The 22665-nt window shown below is 37.8% G+C and overlaps 1 protein-coding gene and 1 non-coding gene across 2 annotated transcripts; both read left to right on the top strand.

Annotated features, from left to right (window-relative positions):
• The first annotated feature begins 4383 nt into the window (after positions 1 to 4383).
• On the top strand, positions 4384 to 11956 carry LOC109218259 (serine/threonine-protein phosphatase PP2A catalytic subunit). Its single transcript, XM_019382612.1, has 11 exons — positions 4384 to 4664; positions 5782 to 5838; positions 6623 to 6706; positions 7361 to 7432; positions 7918 to 7989; positions 8161 to 8201; positions 9084 to 9150; positions 10684 to 10875; positions 10986 to 11075; positions 11166 to 11273; positions 11444 to 11956. The coding sequence occupies exons 1-11, from the start codon at positions 4575 to 4577 to the stop codon at positions 11507 to 11509; spliced, it is 939 nt and encodes a 312-aa protein (XP_019238157.1). The 5' UTR covers positions 4384 to 4574; the 3' UTR covers positions 11510 to 11956.
• A 2818-nt stretch (positions 11957 to 14774) lies between these two features.
• On the top strand, positions 14775 to 14846 carry TRNAG-UCC. The gene has a single exon. It is a non-coding gene; the product is annotated as a tRNA-Gly (tRNA).
• Positions 14847 to 22665: the final 7819 nt, after the last annotated feature.

The following is a 22665-nucleotide window of genomic DNA, read 5'->3' as shown; positions in this document are numbered from 1 at the left end:
TACTTATAAATTGACAAAGGTGAGTGATCTGATGATTAGCAGAATCACATGATAAAACTTCATTTTTAATCACAAAAAAAAAACAGTTGAGATCATTTTTGAAAGCCAAGGATTAACTGATTATCGATTAAACTATTGAATAGTTTAAGCCACAATGCTGATTTTATAATACCTATTTTTAAGCCTGGACATGGATTGAATTTTAACAACGAGAGTCATACATGTAAACCTATACACAAACAGGTTAACTGCCTAAATTCAAAAACAGCCCAACTATTTTGGATTTGAAGAGCTGAACTACTGAAGTCAGCTACTGAGACTCAAAGCCCTTGTAAACCTGTTTTTATAACTACTGAAGATGAACCAGGCATTCGACTCACAATACGAATCCGAAAGTAATAGCCATACAGTCCGAATATGGAATCCAATTATACAGTCCAAGTTTATGTACATACAAATCGAAAATTAAACTATGTCTAAAATCTGTTAACTATTAACATGTAACAGTCTAACAAGCATAGTCTAAGGAGCAAATAGGCAAGTATTTCCATTTCATTTCCAACTTGAAAGGCTACATCGAATCAAATCTGAGATGTGTACCTGGAAATTGAATTTCAACAAGAAGAGATGAGGATCAACAGCAGATCAAGCAGTTAGCAGAGCAAGTAACAACAACAATTTTAACCCAGGAATATGTAACAGGGGTATAGCACTAAAATGACTCCGAAATAACTCGATTGAAACCAAAAACCCACTCGAAATCAATCCTAGCAGCTCTCTGAAGCTTCAGCCACCAGAAACAAACCAAAAAGCTTTGAAATAACCCATAAACAACTTGAAATTGAATATAGGACCAAACTAGCCTTGCAATCAATCTAAAATCTCAATGTAACAGTAGATTTTTGGATTTTCTGTTGTTTTTGTTGTTTTTTTTTGGTTTTTTTTTTGGAGGAAAATGAGATCTAAGAGAAGTTTTTGAATTTGAAATTCAAATTTGAGCTGATCAAGCCTTGTGAGAGTGGGGGTGGGGGGGATTTTTAGAGCTTCTAAAACTTGTAAAACAAGGCACTGGGCCTACCTTTTATAAGCAAAGAAGGGGGCAGAATGTTCTGGAAGTGTTTACTCATTCCCCCCCCCCCCTTTTATTTTCAGAAATTGCATATTAATCCTAAAGTTTTTGCTTGTTGCCCAAGTTACTGCTTTTAAAATGATGAAACTTACACTAAGACCCCTTCTAGAAGGTTCTAGGGTGTTCTAGCTTTGTTTTCCTACCTATGGAATACCTATACTACCCTTATTTTGTTCTGAAATTACTGGCCCTTAACAAACCAGCCCATTTTGGATGCCTAAACTACCCTTGATTGCCCCTAAAATTACTAACCCTAGTATGAACTATAACTCCCCAGCCCCCATTTTGTCCTAGCTAAAATTTAACTATAGTTAAAGCAAACAATTCTAATTCAGCTATATCTAAACAACTAAATCAACTAAAACTAAACAACTAAAGAAAAATTACAAACCAAATACTGATTCAGCAAGATTGCCTAAATATTAAAAAAAAATTAGAACCTATACTAATAGAAACAACACTGAGTAAAAACACACATCGAAACACAATTGAACTAATCAGAAATCATGAAACAGGATTAACCCTAAACCAAATCAAAAATCAAAAATTAAACTAATCATTGAAACAATCAACAGAACAGAATCGACCATGAACAAACATTAATCCATAACCAAGTTATGAATTAAAAATGACCTTTATGAACTAAAACTAACCTAATATGAGCAGACCCAAATCATGTCTAAACTAAACAAAACTTACAGAGGCGTACATGAACGAATTAACCAAAGGTTTAAACTAATTTTAGTATTCAAATAATAAAAGAAAAGAGAAACAGTAGGAAAACTTACTGATTTTGAAAATAATCCGATTGGACTTCGATTCAACCCCGGAATGATGTGAACGTGTGTTCTTCAACAAAAACACACGAACACATTATCTCGAAGCTTGACTCGAGCTCTAGACTCAGGGAATTGGGGAAAATTAGAGGAACCCCAAATTCTTAGGGTTCCGCCGGCTTATCACCTCAAAAATCAACCAACTCTGGCGAGATTCGAGCACCATTGACACTGGATTCGCCGTCAGGGGAAGGAGGAGACCATGTGGTATGAATTTGACAAGATTTGAGAACTTAGGGTTTTGACCGAAAACTTCAAATCGATATTCGAAGAGTTCCGGTCAGATTTGAGGGACGGAGTTTGGGGGTTTGATAGAGGAGGACAAGGTGGTTCCATGGTGTTAATTTGGTGGTGAACGGAGAAGGTTGAGTTTTGGCCAGAAAACTTTGGTTGAAGATTCGACGAGTTTGGTTGGGGTTCGAGGGAAACGGGTTGTGGATCTGTAACGAGGAGGAGGAGGGAAATAAGGGGTGTAATTTTGGACGGAAATGGAGGCCGGCCGCCGTCGTGAGGCGATTTCCGGCGGTAGCGTAGGGCGGCGTTACACAGGTCTGGTTTGGGTGCGGGAGACGAAGGCTTGGGGGGTAGGGAGGGGTGATCCGACCATTATATATGAGAATTAAATTAGTTCCCAGCCGTTGGATCAAAGATCCTCGACGGCTGGGATTTAAGACCATCAAAACGGGGTCGTTTGGTTAAGTAATGGGGCGAACCGGATTTGGTTTGGGCCAATTCAAACGGGTTTGGGAAGGTTTCTTTGGGCTGGGGTTATTAAGTTAAAATCAAGCCCAAATTCGAGCAGCCTTTTAATTCTCTTTATTTGTTTTCTTTTCTTTTCCCTTTTTATTTTGTATTTCTATTTTCTGATTTTTATTAAATGCCAAATCAACAAATAAAACCCAAATTGACTTCTAAAATTATATTGCTCAATTTTCAAATACCATAATTCCTAATAAACTCAAACTAAGACAATTAAGAGTATAAATGCCAAAAGAACCAATTTTGCTATTTTCTTTATTTAAAGTAACTTTACTACTAATTAATCCTAAAATGTGAAATTAACTCCCAAATGCAAATGCCAAGTATATTTGTATTTTTCACAAAATTGCAAAATAATGAAAGAAAATATTTTGTTTGAATTTCTGGGAGTGATTCATATAGGGCAAAAATCACGTGTTCACAGAAGGTGGGCGTGACTCCCATGGACGACAAGATGCAGGAAGTGATTCTTAGATGGTCCGGGCACGTGCAAAGGAGAAGCATAGATGCCTCAGTTAGGAGGTGTGAGCGGTTAGAATTGGCAGGTACGAGGAGAGGTAGAGGATGACCTAAGAAGTATTTGGGTGAGGTGATCAGGCAGGACATGGCACGACTACAGATTTCCGAGGACATGGCTCTGGATAGGAAGGGGTGGAGGTCGAGCATTAGGGTTGTAGATTAGGAGGGAGACGAGCATTTTTCTTTTCCTTTGTGGTTCTGGGGGCTGGACTGGCCTGTTGATATTTCGCTGTGGATTGTTAGTGGTTTATGTAGTTTCCTCGCTATTTCCTATAGTAGTATTGTTGTTTATAGTTATTGTTTTTACATCTATTTTTCTATTTCTTACGATGCTATTACTATTTTTTTATCTTCTACTGCTGTCACTGATCTATTGTCTATTGCCTATTATTTATTTTTCTTCTTCTCGAGCCGAGGGTCTTTCGAAAATAGCCTCTCTACCTCTTCGGGGGTAGGGGTAACGTTTGCATACACTCTACCCTCCCTAGACCCCACTTGTGAGATTTTACTGGATTGTTATTTTATACATAATTGCCAATTCTATACAAACTACTAAGTAATATATTAGGCTCCAATCCTCCTTGTTTTCTCTTCCCTTTCTTCCTTCTCCCAATTCAAACCTCTTCACCCAAATTAAATATAATAATTCCACCATTAAACTTGAATATAGTATAAATATTGTAAAAATTTATTTACAAGTTATATATAAATTGTATAAAAGTTGTACATTTTGACCGAATTCTATACAACAAAAAGTTATATATAAATGATATGTTTTGACAGAATTTATATATTATTTATAATAAAACTCTAGTTAAAGCAGATTAATAATGTCCTAATTTTGTATATAGAAAAACCTTCAATGAAATAATCATAAAAATGAATTAAATAAATACATTCTTTTCACTCATAATTAGAAATTTTAGATTCAATTAATAAAATTAATCGATATTTGATGGAAAGCACTTTTTTCTTAAACTTTATGAATGCTAATGTAGATTAATTAGGCAGGTCGGTTGATCCCAAATAGAATTACGTTATAAAAAAAATAGTCACAAAATGGAAAAAGAAAAAGAAAAAAAGGAAAAAGAAAACAAGAAGAAGAAGTTCGAAAACAGGACAAAAAGCAAAGAGAGGTTCCCTATTTCGCCCTTTCCTCTTTGGTTTCACCACCACCACTCGCTCACTCCTCTCTCTCTCTCTCTCTCTCTCCTTTCTAGCTGAGAGAAAATCAAATCAAATCAAACACCGTTTGATTTTATCCCCCTTTTCCGCTAGGGTTTCTGCACAAATTTCCCTCCAGAAGCAGTAGAAAAGAAGATCAATCAGCTATGGATCCGGTGCCATCGAGCGCATCTCATGGAAATCTTGACGAACAAATTGCTCAGCTTATGCAGTGCAAACCCTTGTCTGAACAGGAGGTTCAATTTCCCTTTTCTTTTCTTTTTTCGGATCTGGGTTTGCTGCTCTTTTTTATTCTCTCTTTAATTTCGTGGCTTTTTCTTGATATTCTGGTCTAAGATTTATGGGTTTGAGAATCAGATCCGTGTGTTCTTCATATATGTGTTGCTGGATTTCGAGATTTCGAAAATTTTCAGTTTCTTTTCAGTTTGGATGTAGGGAAAACATGGAAATGTTCGTTCTAGTCTTCTTTAGTATCATTTTCCTAGAAATTCATATAAAGGGATTCAAGAAAATACTAGAGTGTCACACTAGGATTTGAACTTGTGATCTAAGGCAATCTTTGAACACCCTTTAACACTACACTAGAATAATTTCTTATGTCAAGGGTATACAATTGTTTTTAACACCATAGCAAAAATAGTTTGCTTTTACCCTATTTGTGCAGTACAGTTTCCCCCCATGCTTCCTTTAGCCCCGCCACTGAATTGTAGTGAGTCAAACGTGCAGTGTACTTACCCTCATTTTTATTTTAAAATTGTTTTTACTTTCCTTTTCTTCAGAATTCCAAGATCCAACGAAAGAATTAGTGAGGTCATAACCTTTTTAAGTGAAAAACTTGATCTTGTTTTGACAAGTGAGGGATATGCTAGTGGAAAGGATCTCCATCTCCAATCCTGGGGGTTTAAGTACCAGATGACTCCTGAGTTCCGCATTAAAAGAAAATGAACTTGAATTTGTTTATGAGCTTGTCATTTTTTGATAAGTTCCTTCATGGGCTTGTAATTGAATCTGCAAATGCCCTAAAATAATACAATATCTCTAATTGAAAACCATGAAAAGATTGGTATTGGCTTATTGCAGAGTTGTAGATGAGTTTTCAGTAAGATTATGGCATACATTATTACATAAGCTTGTATACAGGAAATGGGTGCCCATGAAGCTTATAAAAAGGAGAGTAGAGGTCTATATTTAGGATACTTTGGGTCTTCTAGTGGAGTTGTTTTGTTTGAGCTTGTATATCTGAGCTTGTATTACACTCTTAATTAATGGCTTGCTGCATGTTGCCCTTTTTTGATGGTGCGTATGTTTTAGTCCTCCTGTATTAGCGATAAAGGAGCTCATGTTGCTGTATAGGTAAGAGGACTATGTGAGAAAGCGAAGGAGATTCTAATGGAAGAGAGCAACGTGCAGGTATGATACCTTGATGATTGGTTATGTTCTCTTGCCTTTTCTTTTCACTAAGTACAAGTTTTTCCCCTCCAAACCAGACAAATATTAGTATAATCTTTCCCACTAATTTCCTTACTTCACAATTCAAATCCTTATAATATTCTACCAATCTCAATCTAATAGCTCTTTGTTTCCACATAAAAGAGTCATAGGAGAAGAAAAATCAACTCGACAAGTCTTGGTCGAGATGAAACTAAGATGCTTCTGGAACCAGTGCTTTAGTATTAATCTTTTGGTAGTCAATGTAGACATCACTTTTTTAATCAATGATGTCCAGGCCGGCGTGCGTGCAACTTAACGATTTATCTGGCAACCTGTCTAACCCACAAGTACAGGTTGCCAGGTACTCCTGCTCACTAAGCTAGAGCAAATATGCTCGCAGTAAGTGTTGTAGGTGGGATTCAAACCTGGGATCTTTAGATTGTTGCTCTCTTGCCTCAACCACTAGGCCATATCCAGGAGGACTAAATTTGGAACATCTATTATGAGAAAGTAGTGTAAGGTCCAAACTATTCAGTGTAGGATAGGCTGGATTTTGACTCTCCTTGTATTTTTATCATCTTAAAGATGCAGAGTGAGGTAATTTTTTCTTTTATGACAGAATGTGATTAAGAATTGGAATATAATTTTAATGAATTTGAGAGCTTTTTCAAAACTATTCATTTTTAACATTTTACATGTAATTAGTATCCAAAATATTCCCAACTCCGTGGATAGATTGATTATTGGATTTTCCTTATTGCAGCCTGTGAAAAGCCCTGTGACTATATGTGGTGATATTCATGGTCAGTTCCATGATCTTGCTGAGCTTTTTCGAATTGGTGGAAAGGTATCACATTTTCTTGTTCTTTGCTTTCTCCTTTACGGATTTGTTCTTTGCCGGAAGATGAGACTAGGGGCATGCTAGAGCAAGAAAAAATTCTTAATTGTCTTTTATTTGTCGCAGCAATTCGTGGTGTCAATGAACATTTTCGAGTATATTAGTCATTTGGTTAGTCGTTTGGTTGGGGAAGAATTTCTCTTTTCTTCAGAAAGAAGGAGAATTTTCTTAATATGTTTTTAGAAGTGAGATGCAATGTTGCATATACTGTTATCCAAGTGTTGAGACATAGTTTTGTTGCTGGTCATGAAACTGTGTTAATAATCTGAAAGTGAACACAGTACAATATAATCCATTTCACTAACTCAAGAGAGGTAAAACGTGGCTTCTTTTCATTGCCATGGAGCAAACCAAAATCAATATGCAATGGAAAGAAAAAAGAAAAGAAAGATCTTCGGAAATGATGTAGGATATGTTCAGTCACTTGATTATCGAGTTCCGAGGACTTCTTTACTGTTCAGGATATGAGCTACATAATGCTTGTTTCTAAGAGTGTTAATGTGGCTGTATTATGACATGCAAATATGTAGTTTTAATGTTTCCAAGAAAGTGATTGCACTAGATTTGTTTTTCTTGCACATCCTAATTTGGTTTTATTGGCAGTGTCCTGACACTAATTATTTATTCATGGGAGATTATGTGGATCGTGGATACTATTCTGTTGAAACAGTAACGGTAAGCTTCTAACTCCTTTATTTCTTAAAACAAGTAGATGCAGTAATAATACATCAGTTGTTTATCATAAAGTCATGCAATGCTTGTAAACTTCTCCATCTCCCATATGCCTCTCTTCTTGTATCTCGCGTTATACTTTTTCGGGACAGTACTTTTTTGCATGTGATCTCTTGGATTTGGAGAAATATCTTCTGTTCTCCGCTACCTGAGGTGTGGAAAGCTTTTTATTACTGTATAACTATAATAGTTCACTTATGAATGGGCTGGTTTGGCTTGTTTGATATTATGGGTACACTGTTAGTTTTAGAAATTGGCATGTTGGAATGCAGGAACGCATAAGTTTTACATCGTTACAGACATAATAAATAGTTTTTCACTATCGTACTGGAACACCTCTTCACTACTGAGATGGGCTTAGTGTTATGTAGATGTTGCTAGTGATGGTCTCATTGACTATAAGCTCATCTGTTTTTCACTTTTTCCAGCTTTTGGTGGCTCTCAAAGTGCGCTATCCCCAGCGAATTACAATCCTAAGGGGTAATCATGAGAGTCGCCAGGTATACTTCATTCTTGACTTAAAGATCTCCCTGTCTCTACATTTTACATAAACCTCATCAAATGGATCCCTTTATGCAGTGAGTTAAAAGAATTTATTCATTTGTTCAATTATGATTTTAATCTTGAATAGATCTGGTGGCGAGCACTGATTGTTGCTCCGTCTCTTGCAGATTACTCAGGTTTATGGGTTTTATGATGAATGCCTACGGAAGTAAGTCCTCTTAATTTTACCTCTTGTATGTTATATTGTATGATCTCCTCTTCTTTGGCCTTGAGGTAGCAGGGAGTGGTGGGTTTGGATATTTGGATTAAAAAAATTCCTTGTCTTGGTATTTTCACAGTTAAGGGCGTGCTGTTTATATGTGAATTCTCTTGACATGTCTATATCTAGGTTCCACAGCCTAAACATTATCATAGTAGTAGTTTTTTCTAAATAAGGATTTTATGGTAGTTGTTTTTCAAGATATATAGTCGACATATGTGATTCATCATTTTAACTTCTATGAAATTGTAGTTGCTTTAGTGGGATACTTCCCAATTCCCTCCATGGCCCATGCATATGATGTATGGTATAACTTATCTTGTGAATGTACAGAGTCGATATGAGTTCATAAAGTAAAACGCTATGTGTCAAATGCTATATGATAATGATGGATTGAGTGTGGAACTCAAAACAATACTCCCTCTGTCCCAATTAAGATGATCCAGTTGGTTCGTGCAGATGTTGAGAAACGAAAATATTTTTATACTGGGGTTATTGGCGTATGTACTTTAAAATAAGTGTCGAAATGTGCATGTAGCATATGTTGATGTTCATGAAGTATATCAGTTTAAGAATACAGCTCGCTCTCAAGTCTGAAACGTTATTCTTTATTAAGCAAAAAACAGAGTAACTGTTGAAACTTGCAACTTAGAATGCTTTTTGTTTATTCCAAAAGGAAAAGGTTAGAACGCATTTTCTTCCATTAGTAGCTCATCTTCAATTCCCTTGTTCTGTAATATTTTGTGTCTTTTGGATGCTCTTCGAACTCGTCTTATTGTTAAGTTTTATAGCAATAAATGTTTAGTGATTTTCTGCATTTTTATTTTACAGGTATGGTAATGCCAATGTGTGGAAGACTTTCACAGATCTGTTTGACTACTTTCCTCTGACTGCTTTGGTTAGTATAATATCCTCCTTTTAACGTCTGTCAACGGATTACCTATTACATATTATGCAATTAGCTTTGTTTTTTGGGGTTGATTTTGATCCGTAACACATGGTTCTGTGTTTTTTTTTTTAAATTATTATGTATATTGCTGAGGTTATCCAAGTATTTTTCTTTGGATAATGTGATACGTTAATCCTCTTGCTTAATCCATTTATTTTTTTATTTTTGAAAATGGACCCAAAACATATTGAGATTATGAATTAGCAGAGTTCTTTATGCTAGGGTTATATATTCAAATACTCAATATATTGCCTTAAATGGACTTGTGTTCAATGTATGAAAGCCCTATGTGGGAACACATTTGCAAAACCCAAAATCAAAGTTGGAACTCGATGTGGCTTGAAGTGTTTTCAATTATCCTGAAAAAGTGGTTTAAAGAGTTTGCAAACTAATCACTCATGCTCACTTAGAAGCTCTATCAAGTTGCTTTTGTTCAAACATGATTTCATTAGATTTAGAATCAAATGTGTATCAGAATAACCTTTTTCCAAAGCTACAACTTGGATATTTTGTTTGTTATGATTAATCTTGTTGGGAGTACGGTTGGTGAACGCAGAAATTCATGTTAAATAAGATCAGACTGTCTTTAACACAATCTATTCGAAAAGTGCACACTGAAATCTGGTTTGTCCGTAGTGTTCTCAAAGGAGCGGGGAAAGCCGAGTTAGATGAGAGGCAGGGATAGAATTTAAATAATGTGGGTTCTTACTGATCAATCAACACAGGCTTTCTTTGCCTATTTTGATTGAGATCAAATGGCTTTCCATATTACTAGAGATTTATGTTCCTACCTATCTGGTGTTGGAGTTAAAGGGGAGAGGGAGGTAACAGTTGTATTTGACGTAGTACTTTGACATAAAACTGTAAATTGCTAGCCTGGCCACTATCGGGAAAAAAAACCATAGCCACTAATATGTAAAAGAAACACCATAATTGTTGCTATTATGTTCAGTGGTTTTTAGCTCGAGAATTTGGATAGATGTTTAACACCCTAGGCAATCCTATATCGACAAAAATACATGAGAAATATTTTGTATATAAGGAAGCAAGTCTTAGACCCTAGCGGCTCGTTTTAATGCGGTGTTGACCTAAGTTCCAAATGGACATCATCACTGTGGGTTGAGTTGCTACATATGATATCAGAGTGAGACTATGTGCAACCTTGAGCGATGACGGGGCAAACCTTAACAAGGACGCAGAGTTCCTGGGTACGTGATACTCTAGGCAAATCCCGCATCGGCGGAACACAAAAATGATGTTGGGTATTTAGGGAGCAAACCTCAGACCTTGGTGATGTTTTTCAAAGCTGTGTGGATCTAGGTCTAACATGGACAATATCATTAGTTGGACTGTTACGGGCTGTTACCTTGCTGTATAATTTCAGAAACTGGAAAATATGCCTTAAACACATTTTCTTATTAGTTAGAATTTTAGATTGTTGTCTTTGGTATGCAATTCTACTCTTAATGGGTTCTTTTGTAGGTTGAGTCAGAGATTTTTTGCCTACACGGTGGTTTGTCTCCATCTATTGAAACTCTTGATAATATTCGCAATTTTGACCGTGTACAAGAAGTTCCACATGAGGGTGCTATGTGTGATCTTTTATGGTCTGATCCTGATGATCGTTGTGGTTGGGGTATCTCACCTAGGGGTGCTGGATATACATTTGGCCAAGTAATTTGCATATCACTTACACTTCCATTCTCTCTGATTCATACGGGTATTTCTTATTTGTTCTTGTCAGCAAATGAAGCTTTTGCTATCTTGTCAATGAATTACAACAGGATATCTCTGAGCAGTTTAACCACACCAACAACTTGAAGCTAATTGCTAGAGCACACCAGCTGGTTATGGAGGGATTCAATTGGGCCCATGTAATTTCTCCTTTAAATCCTTTTTCTTTATGTGAAAGTTTGTTTTGATTCAAGAGAACGGAAGATTGACAAGCGATGCTGTCGTTGCAGGATCAAAAGGTGGTTACCATCTTTAGTGCACCTAATTATTGTTACCGTTGTGGCAATATGGCATCCATCTTGGAAGTTGATGATTCCAGGGAGCGCACATTCATTCAGGTCTCTGCCTTTTGCTTTTCCTTATCTTTTTTAGTTGGTCTCCCCTCATTCTAGTACAATTTTCTTTTGTCAAGCTCAAACGAGTAGGTTTGCTAATTAGTTTACTGTATTAGGTGCGCTCTATGAGAATTGCAACTGTTCGTGAGGTCTGAAAAATATTTCTTTTGCAGTTTGAACCAGCTCCAAGGAGAGGGGAACCAGATGTAACCCGAAGAACACCTGATTACTTCTTATGATGCAAATGCACAAACCTCTTGATTTTTGTGCAGAAGGCCCTGCTAACTGCTTTATATGCTACGAGCCTCTTACCAGTTTGTAGTTTTTTTCCTGCTATGGTGGCGCTACTACTATGAAATGAAGCATGTAAATCAGGCATGTGATACTGAAACCTCATTGAGATGCTGTGAAAAGATGGTGAAGCCAATGACAGAGGGTGCATGTATCATTTTTGCGCAGACAATATTTTAACTCTTTTTTTTTCCCTTTGATCCTATATTTTTTGGTTAGATAGAAAGGACAATGATTTGCTTTGTGATAATTCTTGTCCCTTTACAAGGACAATCCCTGTCGTATAAGCTTTGTAGAGGTAAGATGATTATTTGTTAACACCTTTGAATGAGTGCTCTTGTAATTTTCTCTGAGGCCACGGCTCTAGTTTGATTTCTCAAAGTGGTTTTGTTCAAGTTTGTTGGTATTTTCAGGTCACGCTTGATAGTTATTTCGCGGCAGAGGCCAAATCTCACCCATCATCCATGGCTTGAAGGCATAGGAATGTTTTAAAACTCAGGCAGAATGTGCTTACTTGTGTTTTTAGCGCCGCATGCGGATAACTCGTACTCTCTAGTTGTCTTAGTTGCAGTATACTATTTTTACTAGTCAAAAGTGGAAAGGGTGTATATGTCCGCACAATTTTTAACTTAGAGAATAATGTTGCGGTCAAATGCACATGCAAGTATATGTTGTCGTCAAGTAATAAAGTGAAAAGATAGAGTGTCGAACCGAATTGACTAACTAATTCATCTAGTTCATTGGTTGACAGGGTTAATATTGCTCATAAGAATTTGTCGAGTTCTTACTCGCCTATTCAAGCTAACCTAATGCCTATATGTTTATGGAATTAGAACTAACAAGAACGCATTTATAATTCATGTACATCAGCCAAGCAAGACAATTAAGTATATGTCTATCCTAACTGCGAATCCGTTCCCCGATGTCCAGGTTTAAGAACTTGCTCTATTCAATCCTGTGTGCAATCTAGAATTCCCACTTTCGAAGTTTAATTCTAGATTCGTATATAATATTCAATTGGTGACCAAGCAATTAAATAATTAAGCGCAAGATTGAATAAATAAACCAATATGATAAATCAAGAAAGCAAAATCAATATCCGAATAACAATAGTCATGAAAGAACCAAAATGTGCTCTCCCTTGGTCAAAAGTTCCTCTCCATAACGTTCTCTACATGTATTTATACCAAATAGGGTCGGACCCAAAAGAAACCACCTTCTCGTAGCCGAAATAGGACATCCACTCTATAAAAATTGTACAGGCGTGCTGCGTGGCGGGGCGGTAGTGGAGATCTTCAGAGGGTGTGCACTTTGAACGCAACAAACAAAATAAGGCAGTCATGGCGCGCCACGCGCCGCCTCACGTGCTGCATGGGTTTTTCTCCGAACTTGGCTTTTTGCTTGATTTTTAAATTTCAAACGTGGTTCTCGACCACCAAACGCGATCGCAGCTTAATCTCTTGGGCTTTTACTCAGACTTCAAAGGTCCAAATAGCTCGATTTCACTCGGTAACATCTACATAGCTCGGAATCACTCCTACAAGGCATAAAACACATAATTAGTGCAAAACACTAGCGATTAAAGCTCAAACTCAATTAAAGTGCAGTAAATTAGAGTGCGATAAGCGACTAAAATACGTAATTATAGCCTACCATCAAATAACATTTTCTATTTATTAGTAATTGATTTTTGAAGCAAAATACTACAATTAAGGTCAACCTAAGCAGACATTTTGGCATATTCTACGTAATTTTCCTGCGATGCTTCTTTCAATAAACAAATAATTGAAGTTTGGTTTTCTCTGTGTCCAAACAATTTCGCAATCATATTGGTGAAAAATTTATTTACTCCACACGAAATTATTTTAGCTAAACATGGTTAAATGATATATTGAGGTAAAAACGTATATTACTTTACCACATTTAAGTGGTAGAAGTATATGTATATACAATGTCATATATTCATTGATTTCGTGTATTTGTGGGTTAATTTATTCCTATTGACAAACGTGAGGAGGGAGGGAGTGTTCACTGCTCTTATGGGTCGTTTGATTAGAAGTTTAATGGATAATATTTGCGGGATAAAATGCGAGACTATTGAGTCTTTAGGTTGATTTTTTATTTTCGGTATAAATAATTTCAAAATTAGTTATACCATAATTGTAATATTGCTTTATAACACATTCAATATATAGGGGTTAGCGAATCTTGGGATAAAACAACCAAAAGACAAAAATTGCACTCCAAAACTCCTCTCAAAGTCCTTTAAGAAGGCCAATGTTAAAATTGAAAGTTAAAGTTTGTTCAAATGTTTTTATTGTAAAATCAAACACAGGTTTTACATTGCACATACCCCATTTTTAATTCAATGAACACACATCTACTGATTATAGTATATTCATTAAATATCGTCATTATTTAATTTTGGTATTATAATCGAGATATAACTTATTTGCAAATTGAACGACCCTTAGGAGTTATTATGAGCTTTCTCTATGATTTTATCACTCCCTTCAGTCCATTTTAGTTGTCATGGTTACTAAAAATAATTGGTCAAAAATATTATTATTTTAGGAAATTAAGATGTAATTAATTATTTTTTTCATTTTGTCCTTAGTATTAATTGTTCTTGAAATTAAAAAATAAATAAATTGATTACATAACGTTGAAAACCTAAATGTAAAGAGTAAATAAGAGTATAGTAGTCAAACAACTCTTCCTATTAATAATTTGTTATGGTACTTATACACAAGGATCTCTAAACAAAGCCCAACTTCTCAAGAACACAATCACGTAGTTTCCATAATAGATTGGTTGAATTTGAAAGGGACTAAGTTCTTATTGAATGAGTATATACTAAGTTCTTATTGAATGAGTATATACTATCTCTACAAGATAAACACCAAATATTTGTTATCATAGATTATGAACAAATCTTAAATTTAGTATAATATATAACTGAAAGATGCAAAGTGGAAAGGAAGAACACAAGAGGTAAATTTTCATTGATTATGATTAAGATGTCACTTCTGAATCATTGTCGCTTGCATTAGGGTAGGCTGACTACATTATACCCCTTACTCCTTAGGGTATGACCCTTTTCCAGATCCTCCGTGAATACGGGATGCTTTGTGCAACGGCTGCCCCGTAGTGTGACTTCTGAGCTGATTATTGCTGAATATATACACAACAAATATTATAGTTCAACAACAAGCGTTTGTAGTCCAACGGTTAGGATAATTGCCTTCCAAGCAATAGACCCGGGTTCGACTCCCGGCAGAAGCATTTTATTTTTTTTATTTCCATGTACAATTGTGAAACATCTTTTGTATCGCTTAAAGGACCTGGACTCATTAATAAATAAGTATTATATCTTCTTCCCCATCAATGCAAACCAAAAGAAGCTCCTGCCGTTTCTTTCTTGCTCGTGTTCTTCTCCTCTCTCCTTTTCTTCAATCCAAAACTTCTGAAATAAAATATGCAAGTATCTGAATGCATATGAGACAATCTTATCATACTCAAGGAATCTATATATATCTATATCTATATGCAAACTAGAGCTGAAGACTTCAGCAATTTCTGCAATCTTCTTCTTAAGTCTAAATGTCCGTTAACCACCCGAAATCAACCCGAGGCCCCCGAGACATCAACCAAACATACCAACAAGTCCTAAAACACCATATGAACTTAGTCGAACCCCCAAACCACATCAAACAACGCTAAAAACACAAATCACCCTGCAATCCAAACTTAATGAACTTGAAACTTCCAAATTCGACAACGATGCCGAAACCAACCGAACCACGCCCGATTGACCTCAAATTTTGCACACAAGTCATAATCCACACTACGGACCTACTCCAACTTCTAGAATCGTAATCCGACCTCGATTTCAAAAATTCCACTACCGGACCAAAAATCCAAAAATTCGACTTTCGCCATTTCAAGCCTAAATGAGCTACGAACCTCCAAAACACAATCCGGACACGCCCCTAAGCCCAAAATCACCCAACGGAGCTAACGGAATTGACGAAATTCTATTCTGGAGTCGTCTTCACACAATTCCGATTACGGTCCAAATCTTATGACTCAAACCTCCATTTAGGGACTAAGCGTCCCAAACACTTCAAAAAACCAAAATGAAACCTCCCGGCAAGTCACAATAGCAGGAATAGATACGGGGATAGCAGTTAATAGGGGATCAAGGCTCTAACTCTCAAAACGACCGGCCGGGTCGTTACATCCTCCCCCTCTTAAAATAATCGTTCGTCCTCGAATGAGCATAGAGACATACCTGAAGTGGTGAAAAGATGAGGGTAACGGCTGCGCATATCCTGCTCGGTCTCCTAAGTCGCCTCCTCGACCGGCTGACTCCGCCACTGAACCTTTACTGATGCAATGTTCTTTGACCTCAGCTTTCGAACCCGCCTGTCCAAAATAGCTACCGACTCCTCAACATAAGATAGATCCTTGTCCAACTGGACTGAGCTGAAATCCAACACATGAGATGGATCACCGTGATACTTCCGGAGCATTGAAACTAAGGGTGTCTAATGAGCCGGGTCAACTCGTTTTCGGACCTGCCCAGACCGGTTGAAATCGGAACCGGCCCAGACCGGTACAAAGGGGGCCGGATGGGCTGGGTTAATGGGTTGGTCCGTTTACCTTGGGGAAACCGGTTAACCGGCTCGGTCAAACCCGGTCAATGGGATAAACTGTAAAACCGGTTAACCGGTCTGGACCGGATCGGCCCAGACCGGTATAACGGCTACTTTCATATTTTTTTTAAATGGGGTCTGACTTTTTCTGACCGTTGGCAACGGTCTTCTGGCCCTTGTGGCCGTTGCCCAACGGCAGATTTGCACAAATAGCCCATTTTTGGGCCTTTTTTAAAAAAAATTAACACCTTTTATAATTACCTAATTAGCCTTTGAAAAAGTATAAATACACCCCCCCTCTTCTTCATTTCTTCACTCATCTCTCATTTCTCAAACTCATATTCTCAATTATCATTCTCTCATTCTTCACCTAAAGTGCAATTAAGTATTTGGCTCTCATTTTTTTTGAAATTTTATTTATCGTATTATTTTATATTTGAAGTTTGAAGTTTGAACAATTGACGTTTCTTCGTGGTAACATTGGAGTTGCGAAATCATCAAAATTGTTCAATTTATTGCCGAATTCGGTGCACTTCCTCCAACTCTTTCTCTTATTTACTATTTTATTTGCATATTTAATTTTTGCCAGTAGTTAAATTTTTACAATATGTTTAATGCTGCAAAAAGAGTTTGTAATAAGGTTACTAATCAGGGAAATAAAAAAGGAGGTAGTACTCAGCATCTGGTAGTAATTCAAATGACTCTACACATCTTCCTGAAATATTACCTGATAATAATATAGATTATGAACAATTATAGGAAGATTTCGGTATAGAAGATAATGAATTAGAAATGGAAGATGAGATACCACTTACACCTAGTAGTGTTGGAGCTGGTAGCAGGGGTGGTGGTCGTGGTGCTAGTAGTAGACCACCTGTGGCCCCGACTAGTAATCGGAGAAAAAGAAGTAAGGTTTGGAAATTTTTTGACGAAATAGAAGGTACTGATAGAGTTAAATGCAAACTTTATAATGATACTTTTAAACATAAGACTGGAGGACAATTAGGGGGGACTCGGACACTTAGTAGACATATGAGAATTGAGCATCCTATAGAATGGGGCTCTGATGGAGATGAAAATCAAGCAACTCTAAACCCTACTACTGGAGGTCTTATGAAATATGATAAAATGAAGGATCGTGAGGAGTTAGCAAAAATGATTGCTTTGGGTTGTCTACCTTTTTCTTTTGCTTCTACATCACATCTTAGTATGTATATTCAAAGGATTTATAATCCTTTATTTAAAGGTATCCCTAGAAGTACTTGTAGATCTGATATCTTTAGACTTCATGGACAATATCAAACATACATACGTTATTTCTTTAGCCACCTTCCTTGTAGAGTTTCTCTAACTTATGATATTGGCCATGCTGTTAATGGAAATGATTATTTGACAATTACATGTCATTGGATATATGATAATTATTGTATGCAAAAACGTATTATCGCTTTTAAATATGATGAAAGATTAGAGTCATACTGCTGTGTTTATAAGTACTACTATTTGTGAAGTTGTTGAATTTTATAATCTCAAGCAAAAAGTATTGTGTATGTCTTTTGATAATGCTTCTAACAATAATGCCGCAGTTTCAATATTAAAACTGCATTTGCAACCACCACTTGACGAAATTTTTCATGTTAGGTGTGCATGTCATGTTTATAATTTAATTGTTAAAAGTGGCCTTGATTTATTTTCAACTGATATTACTCATGTTAGAAGAGCAGTTGGTGTTATTCAAGGAAATAATAGACAATCTAAAATTAGGGAATTTAAGAATAAGTGTAACAAGCATAACCTTAAGCCCAGATTCATGCCAGACGAAATTGTGACTAGATGGAATTATACATATATATTTTTAAAATGTTGCTACAAATATAGATTCCCAATAACTGAAGTTGCTGATGTGCATTGTACTGATCCAAACCGTATGTTAACAACTACTACTTGGGAGGCCATTAATGATGTTGCTAAATTTTTACATAAATTTTATACAGCTACTGTAGAGTTTTCTGGAGCATATTACCCTACTGTTACTATGGCTTTAGTACATATAGCTGAAATTTCTTTTCTACTCTTTGAATTTAAGAAGAAAGAAAAATATAAGGATGCTGTTGAACAAATGCAAGCAAAATTCAAAAAATATTTCTTTCCAATTCCTCCGATTTACTTAATTGGTGCCGTTTTAAATCCTTCAATTAAGATGTCTGATTGTAACCAATTAATCAATGCTTTATATACTTATATGGAGATTGGACCAACTGAAACCCCAGATATATATGTTTGTATGAACAAGCTAAATGATTCTTTACAACAATTATATAATTATTATGCAAATATAATTGATGTTGCTGCTCTTAATGTAGGCAATGTTAATCCCACTATGCATTGTACCACTTCTACTACTGTGGATGATGAAGAAGGCCTTGATAGTTTTAATATTTTTTCTACATTTTCTGACACTCAAACCAGTAGCAGGAACATTGATGAACTTCAATTCTACTTGAAAGCAAAAAGAGCCTCGCACAAAGGAATTTTCACCGTTGGGATGGTGGCATGAGAATGGAAAGCAATTTCTTGTTCTTTCCGCTATGGCCCGGGAAGTGATGAATGTGCCAATTTCAACTGTTGCATCAGAGAGTGCATTTAGCCAAGCAAGACAACAACTTGGAGACACCCGTCGCTCATTGGGAAGCAATACTTTGGAAGTTTTAGTATGCTTCAGAGAATGGATTAGATCGGAACGAAGAAATCAAGGACGTGAAGATGTTGATAGCCCAGAAGACAAGGAACTTGGAGATATATTAACACATGGTAACCTATCCGAGTTTAACACTCCAGAAGAAGGCCACTCAGTTCATATTGATTATGACGAACTTACTAAGGCAATGAAAAACCTTTGAATTTACTCTTTTTTCGTTAATTTACTTGTTGTTAAATGTAAACCTTTCAATTTGTAAGTTTGAATTTTGAAATAAATGTAGCACTTGCAATTTTTAAGTGTAATTTTTTCCCATTTTCATTGTATTCTTTATATTTTTACTTTATATTAATATAACTTACAATAGTTATACAAAATACAAAAAAATAAATTAAAAACTACACTAACCCGGCCCGGCCCCTTGTACCCGTAACCCTTAACGTTTCATTTCTTACCCGGATAAACCCGAACCTGTTAAGCCCGGTAACCCCTAACCCGTAACCGGCCCGGTTCCCAACCCGTACGGTTCCAAAATTTCCCTACCCAGCCCGGCCCGGCCCACCCGTTAGACACCCTTAATTGAAACATGAAATACCGGATGAACTCCTACTAGGCTGGGAGGTAAGGCAAGCTCATAACCAACCTCTCCAACTCGCCGCAACACCTCAAAAGGACCAATAAACCTTGGGCTCAGCTTGCCCTTCTTTCCGAATCTCATAATGCCTTTCATAGGCGAAACTCGGAGCAAGACCCGCTCTCCGACCATGAATGCCACATCGCGAACCTTTCGGTCCGCATAACTCTTCTGTCTGGACTGGGCTGTGCGAAGTCTATCCTGAATCACCTTAACAAGCCCAAGGCATCCTGAACCAAGTCCGTACCCAATAATCTTGCCTCGCCCGGCTTGAACCAACCTACTGGGGACCGATACCGCCTACCATACAGAGCCTCATACGGTGCCATCTGAATGCTGGACTGATAACTGTTGTTGTAAGCAAACTCCGCAAGTGGCAAGAACTGATCCCAAGAACCTCCAAACTCCATCACACACACACGAAGCATATCCTCAAGAATCTGAATAGTGCTTTTGGACTGTCTATCCGTCTGAGGGTGAAGTGATGTGCTCAACTCCACCCGAGTACCCAACTCATGCTGAACGACTCTCTATAACCGTGATGTAAACTGCGTGCCCCGTTTAGAGATGATAGATACCGGCACGCCCTGAAGTCTGACAATCTCCCGGATATAAACTCGAGCCAGCTGCTCGGAAGAATAGGTAGTCATCACAAGAAGGAAATAAGCTGACTTAGTCAGTCTTTAGACAATCACCCAAACTGCATCAAACTTCCGCCGCGTCTGTGGGAGTCCAACAACGAAATCCATAGTAATCCATTCGTATTTCCACTCCGGAATCTCTAACTTCTGAAGCAATCTACTCGGCCGCTGATGCGCCTACTTTACCTGCTGGCAATTTACACACCGAGCAACATACTCCACCATGTCCTTCTTCATCCTCCTCCACCAGTAATGCTGCCTCAAGTCCTGGCACATCTTCGCGACACCCGAATGAATGGAGTACCGCGAGCTGTGAGCCTCTTGAAGATTCAACTCACGCAAACCATCAACGTTAGGCACACATTGCCTGCCCTGCATCTTCAATGCACCATCATCCCCAATAGTGACTTCCTTAGCATCACCGTGCTAGACCGTGTCCCTAAGGACAAGCAGATGGGGGTCATCATACTGACGCTCCCTGATACGATCATAAAGAGAAGACCGAGAGAATACACAAGCCAATACTCGACTAGGCTCAGAAATATCCAATCTCAAACTAGCTGTCTAAGGCCTGAACATCCAACGCCATGGGCCTCTCTGTTGCTGGTAGATAAGCTAAACTCCCCAAACTTTCTGCCCGATAACTCAAAGCATCGACCACCACATCGGCCTTCCCCGGTGTTACAAAATGGTGATATCATAATCCTTAAGCAGCTCTAACCACCTCCTCTAATGCAAATTAAGATCCTTCTAGTTGAACTGATGCTGCAAACTTCGGTGATCAGTGTAGATCTCACAAGGGACACCATACAAATAGTGCCTCCAAATCTTCAAGGCATGAACAATAGCAGCTAACTCAAGGTCGTGGACAGGATAGTTCTTTTCATGCACCTTCAACTATCTGGATGCGTAGGCAATCACCCTACAGTCCTGCATCAACACCGCGCCGAGGCCAACTCGCAACGCATAACAATAAACTGTATAAGACCCCAAACCTGAAGGCAATACCAATATTGGGGCTGTAGTCAAAGCTGTCTTGAGCTTCTGAAAGTTCTCCTCGCACTCCTCTGTCCATCTGAACGGAGCACCCTTCTAGGTCAGCCTGGTCATAGGTGCTGCAATAGATGAGAACCCCTCAACAAATCGACGGTAATATCCCGCCAAAACCTAGGAAGCTCCGGATCTCCGTAACTGAGGATGGTCTGGGCCAACTCTGCACTGCTTCAACTTTCTTCGGATCCACCTTGATCCTTTCACTCGATACCACATGACCCAAAAATGCCACAGAATCTAACTAGAACTCACATTTTGAGAGCTTTGCATATAATTTCTTCTCTCTCAAAGTCCCAAGCACAGTCCTAAGGTGCTGCTCATGATCTTCCCAACTCCGGGAGTACACCAAAATGTCATCAATAAAGACAATGACTAACGAGTCAAGATAAGGCCGAAATACACTGTGCATCATATGCATAAATGCTGCGGGGGCGTTGGTCATCCCAAATGACATGACAAGGAACTTGCAATGACCATACCGAGTCCTGAAAGCAGTCTTCGGGATATCTGGCTCGCGAATCTTCAACTGATGATAACCAGAATGCAAGTCAATCTTGGGAAACACTCGGGCACCCTGTAACTGATCAAATAGGTCATCAATACGAGGCAAAGGATACCTATTCTTCGCTGTAACTTTGTTCAACTGGCGATAATCAATGCACATGCGCATAAAACCATCCTTTTTCTTCACAAACAAGACAGGAGCACCCCAAGGCGATACACTGGGACGAATGAATCCCTTATGAAGCAATTCCTGCAACTGTTCATTCAACTCCTTCAACTTAGGAGGGGCCATACGATAAGGAGGAATAGAGATGGGCTGAGTGCCCACCAACAAATCAATGCCAGAATCGATATCTTTGTCGGGCGGCTTGCCCGGAAGATCAGCTGGAAACACATCAGGGAAATCCCTCATTACTGGGACTAAATCAACTGTAAGGGTATCAACACTGACATCTCTCACATAGTCTAGATACGCGTCACACCCCTTCTCAACCATTCGTTGAGCTTTACGAAATGAAATAACTCTGCTGGGAGTGTAATCTAAGGTACCCCTCCACTCTAATCACGGTAAACCAAGCATAGCCAGCGTCAAGGTCTTGGCGTGACAATCAAGAATAGCATAATGGGGCGATAACCAGTCCATGCCCAAGATAACATCAAAATCTACCATGCTGAGCAATAATAAATTGGCTCTGGTTTCACAACCACTAAGAGTAATCAAACACGACCGATACACGTGGTCCACAATAAAAGAATCTCCTACAGGAGTAGACATATAAACAGGGGAACTCAAAGAATCCCTAGATACGCCCAAATGCGGGGCAAAATAAGATGACACATAAGAATAAGTGGAGCCTGGATCGAATAGAACCGATGCATCTCTATGACAGACTGTAACAATACCTGTAGTGATAGA

The sequence above is a fragment of the Nicotiana attenuata genome, unplaced genomic scaffold (genome assembly GCF_001879085.1).
Source record: "Nicotiana attenuata strain UT unplaced genomic scaffold, NIATTr2, whole genome shotgun sequence".
Classification (NCBI taxonomy): Eukaryota; Viridiplantae; Streptophyta; class Magnoliopsida; order Solanales; family Solanaceae; genus Nicotiana; species Nicotiana attenuata.
This window is presented reverse-complemented; position numbering and strand designations above follow the sequence as displayed.

Bases quoted from the DNA above. Each gene is read 5' to 3' on its own strand.
- LOC109218259 (XM_019382612.1), top strand. From the start codon at position 4,575: ATGGATCCGGTGCCATCGAGCGCATCTCATGGAAATCTTGACGAACAA. The intron at 6,707-7,360 runs GTATCACATTTT...TTTTATTGGCAG, and splicing joins TTTTTCGAATTGGTGGAAAG to TGTCCTGACACTAATTATTT. The intron at 11,076-11,165 runs GTAATTTCTCCT...CTGTCGTTGCAG, and splicing joins AGGGATTCAATTGGGCCCAT to GATCAAAAGGTGGTTACCAT.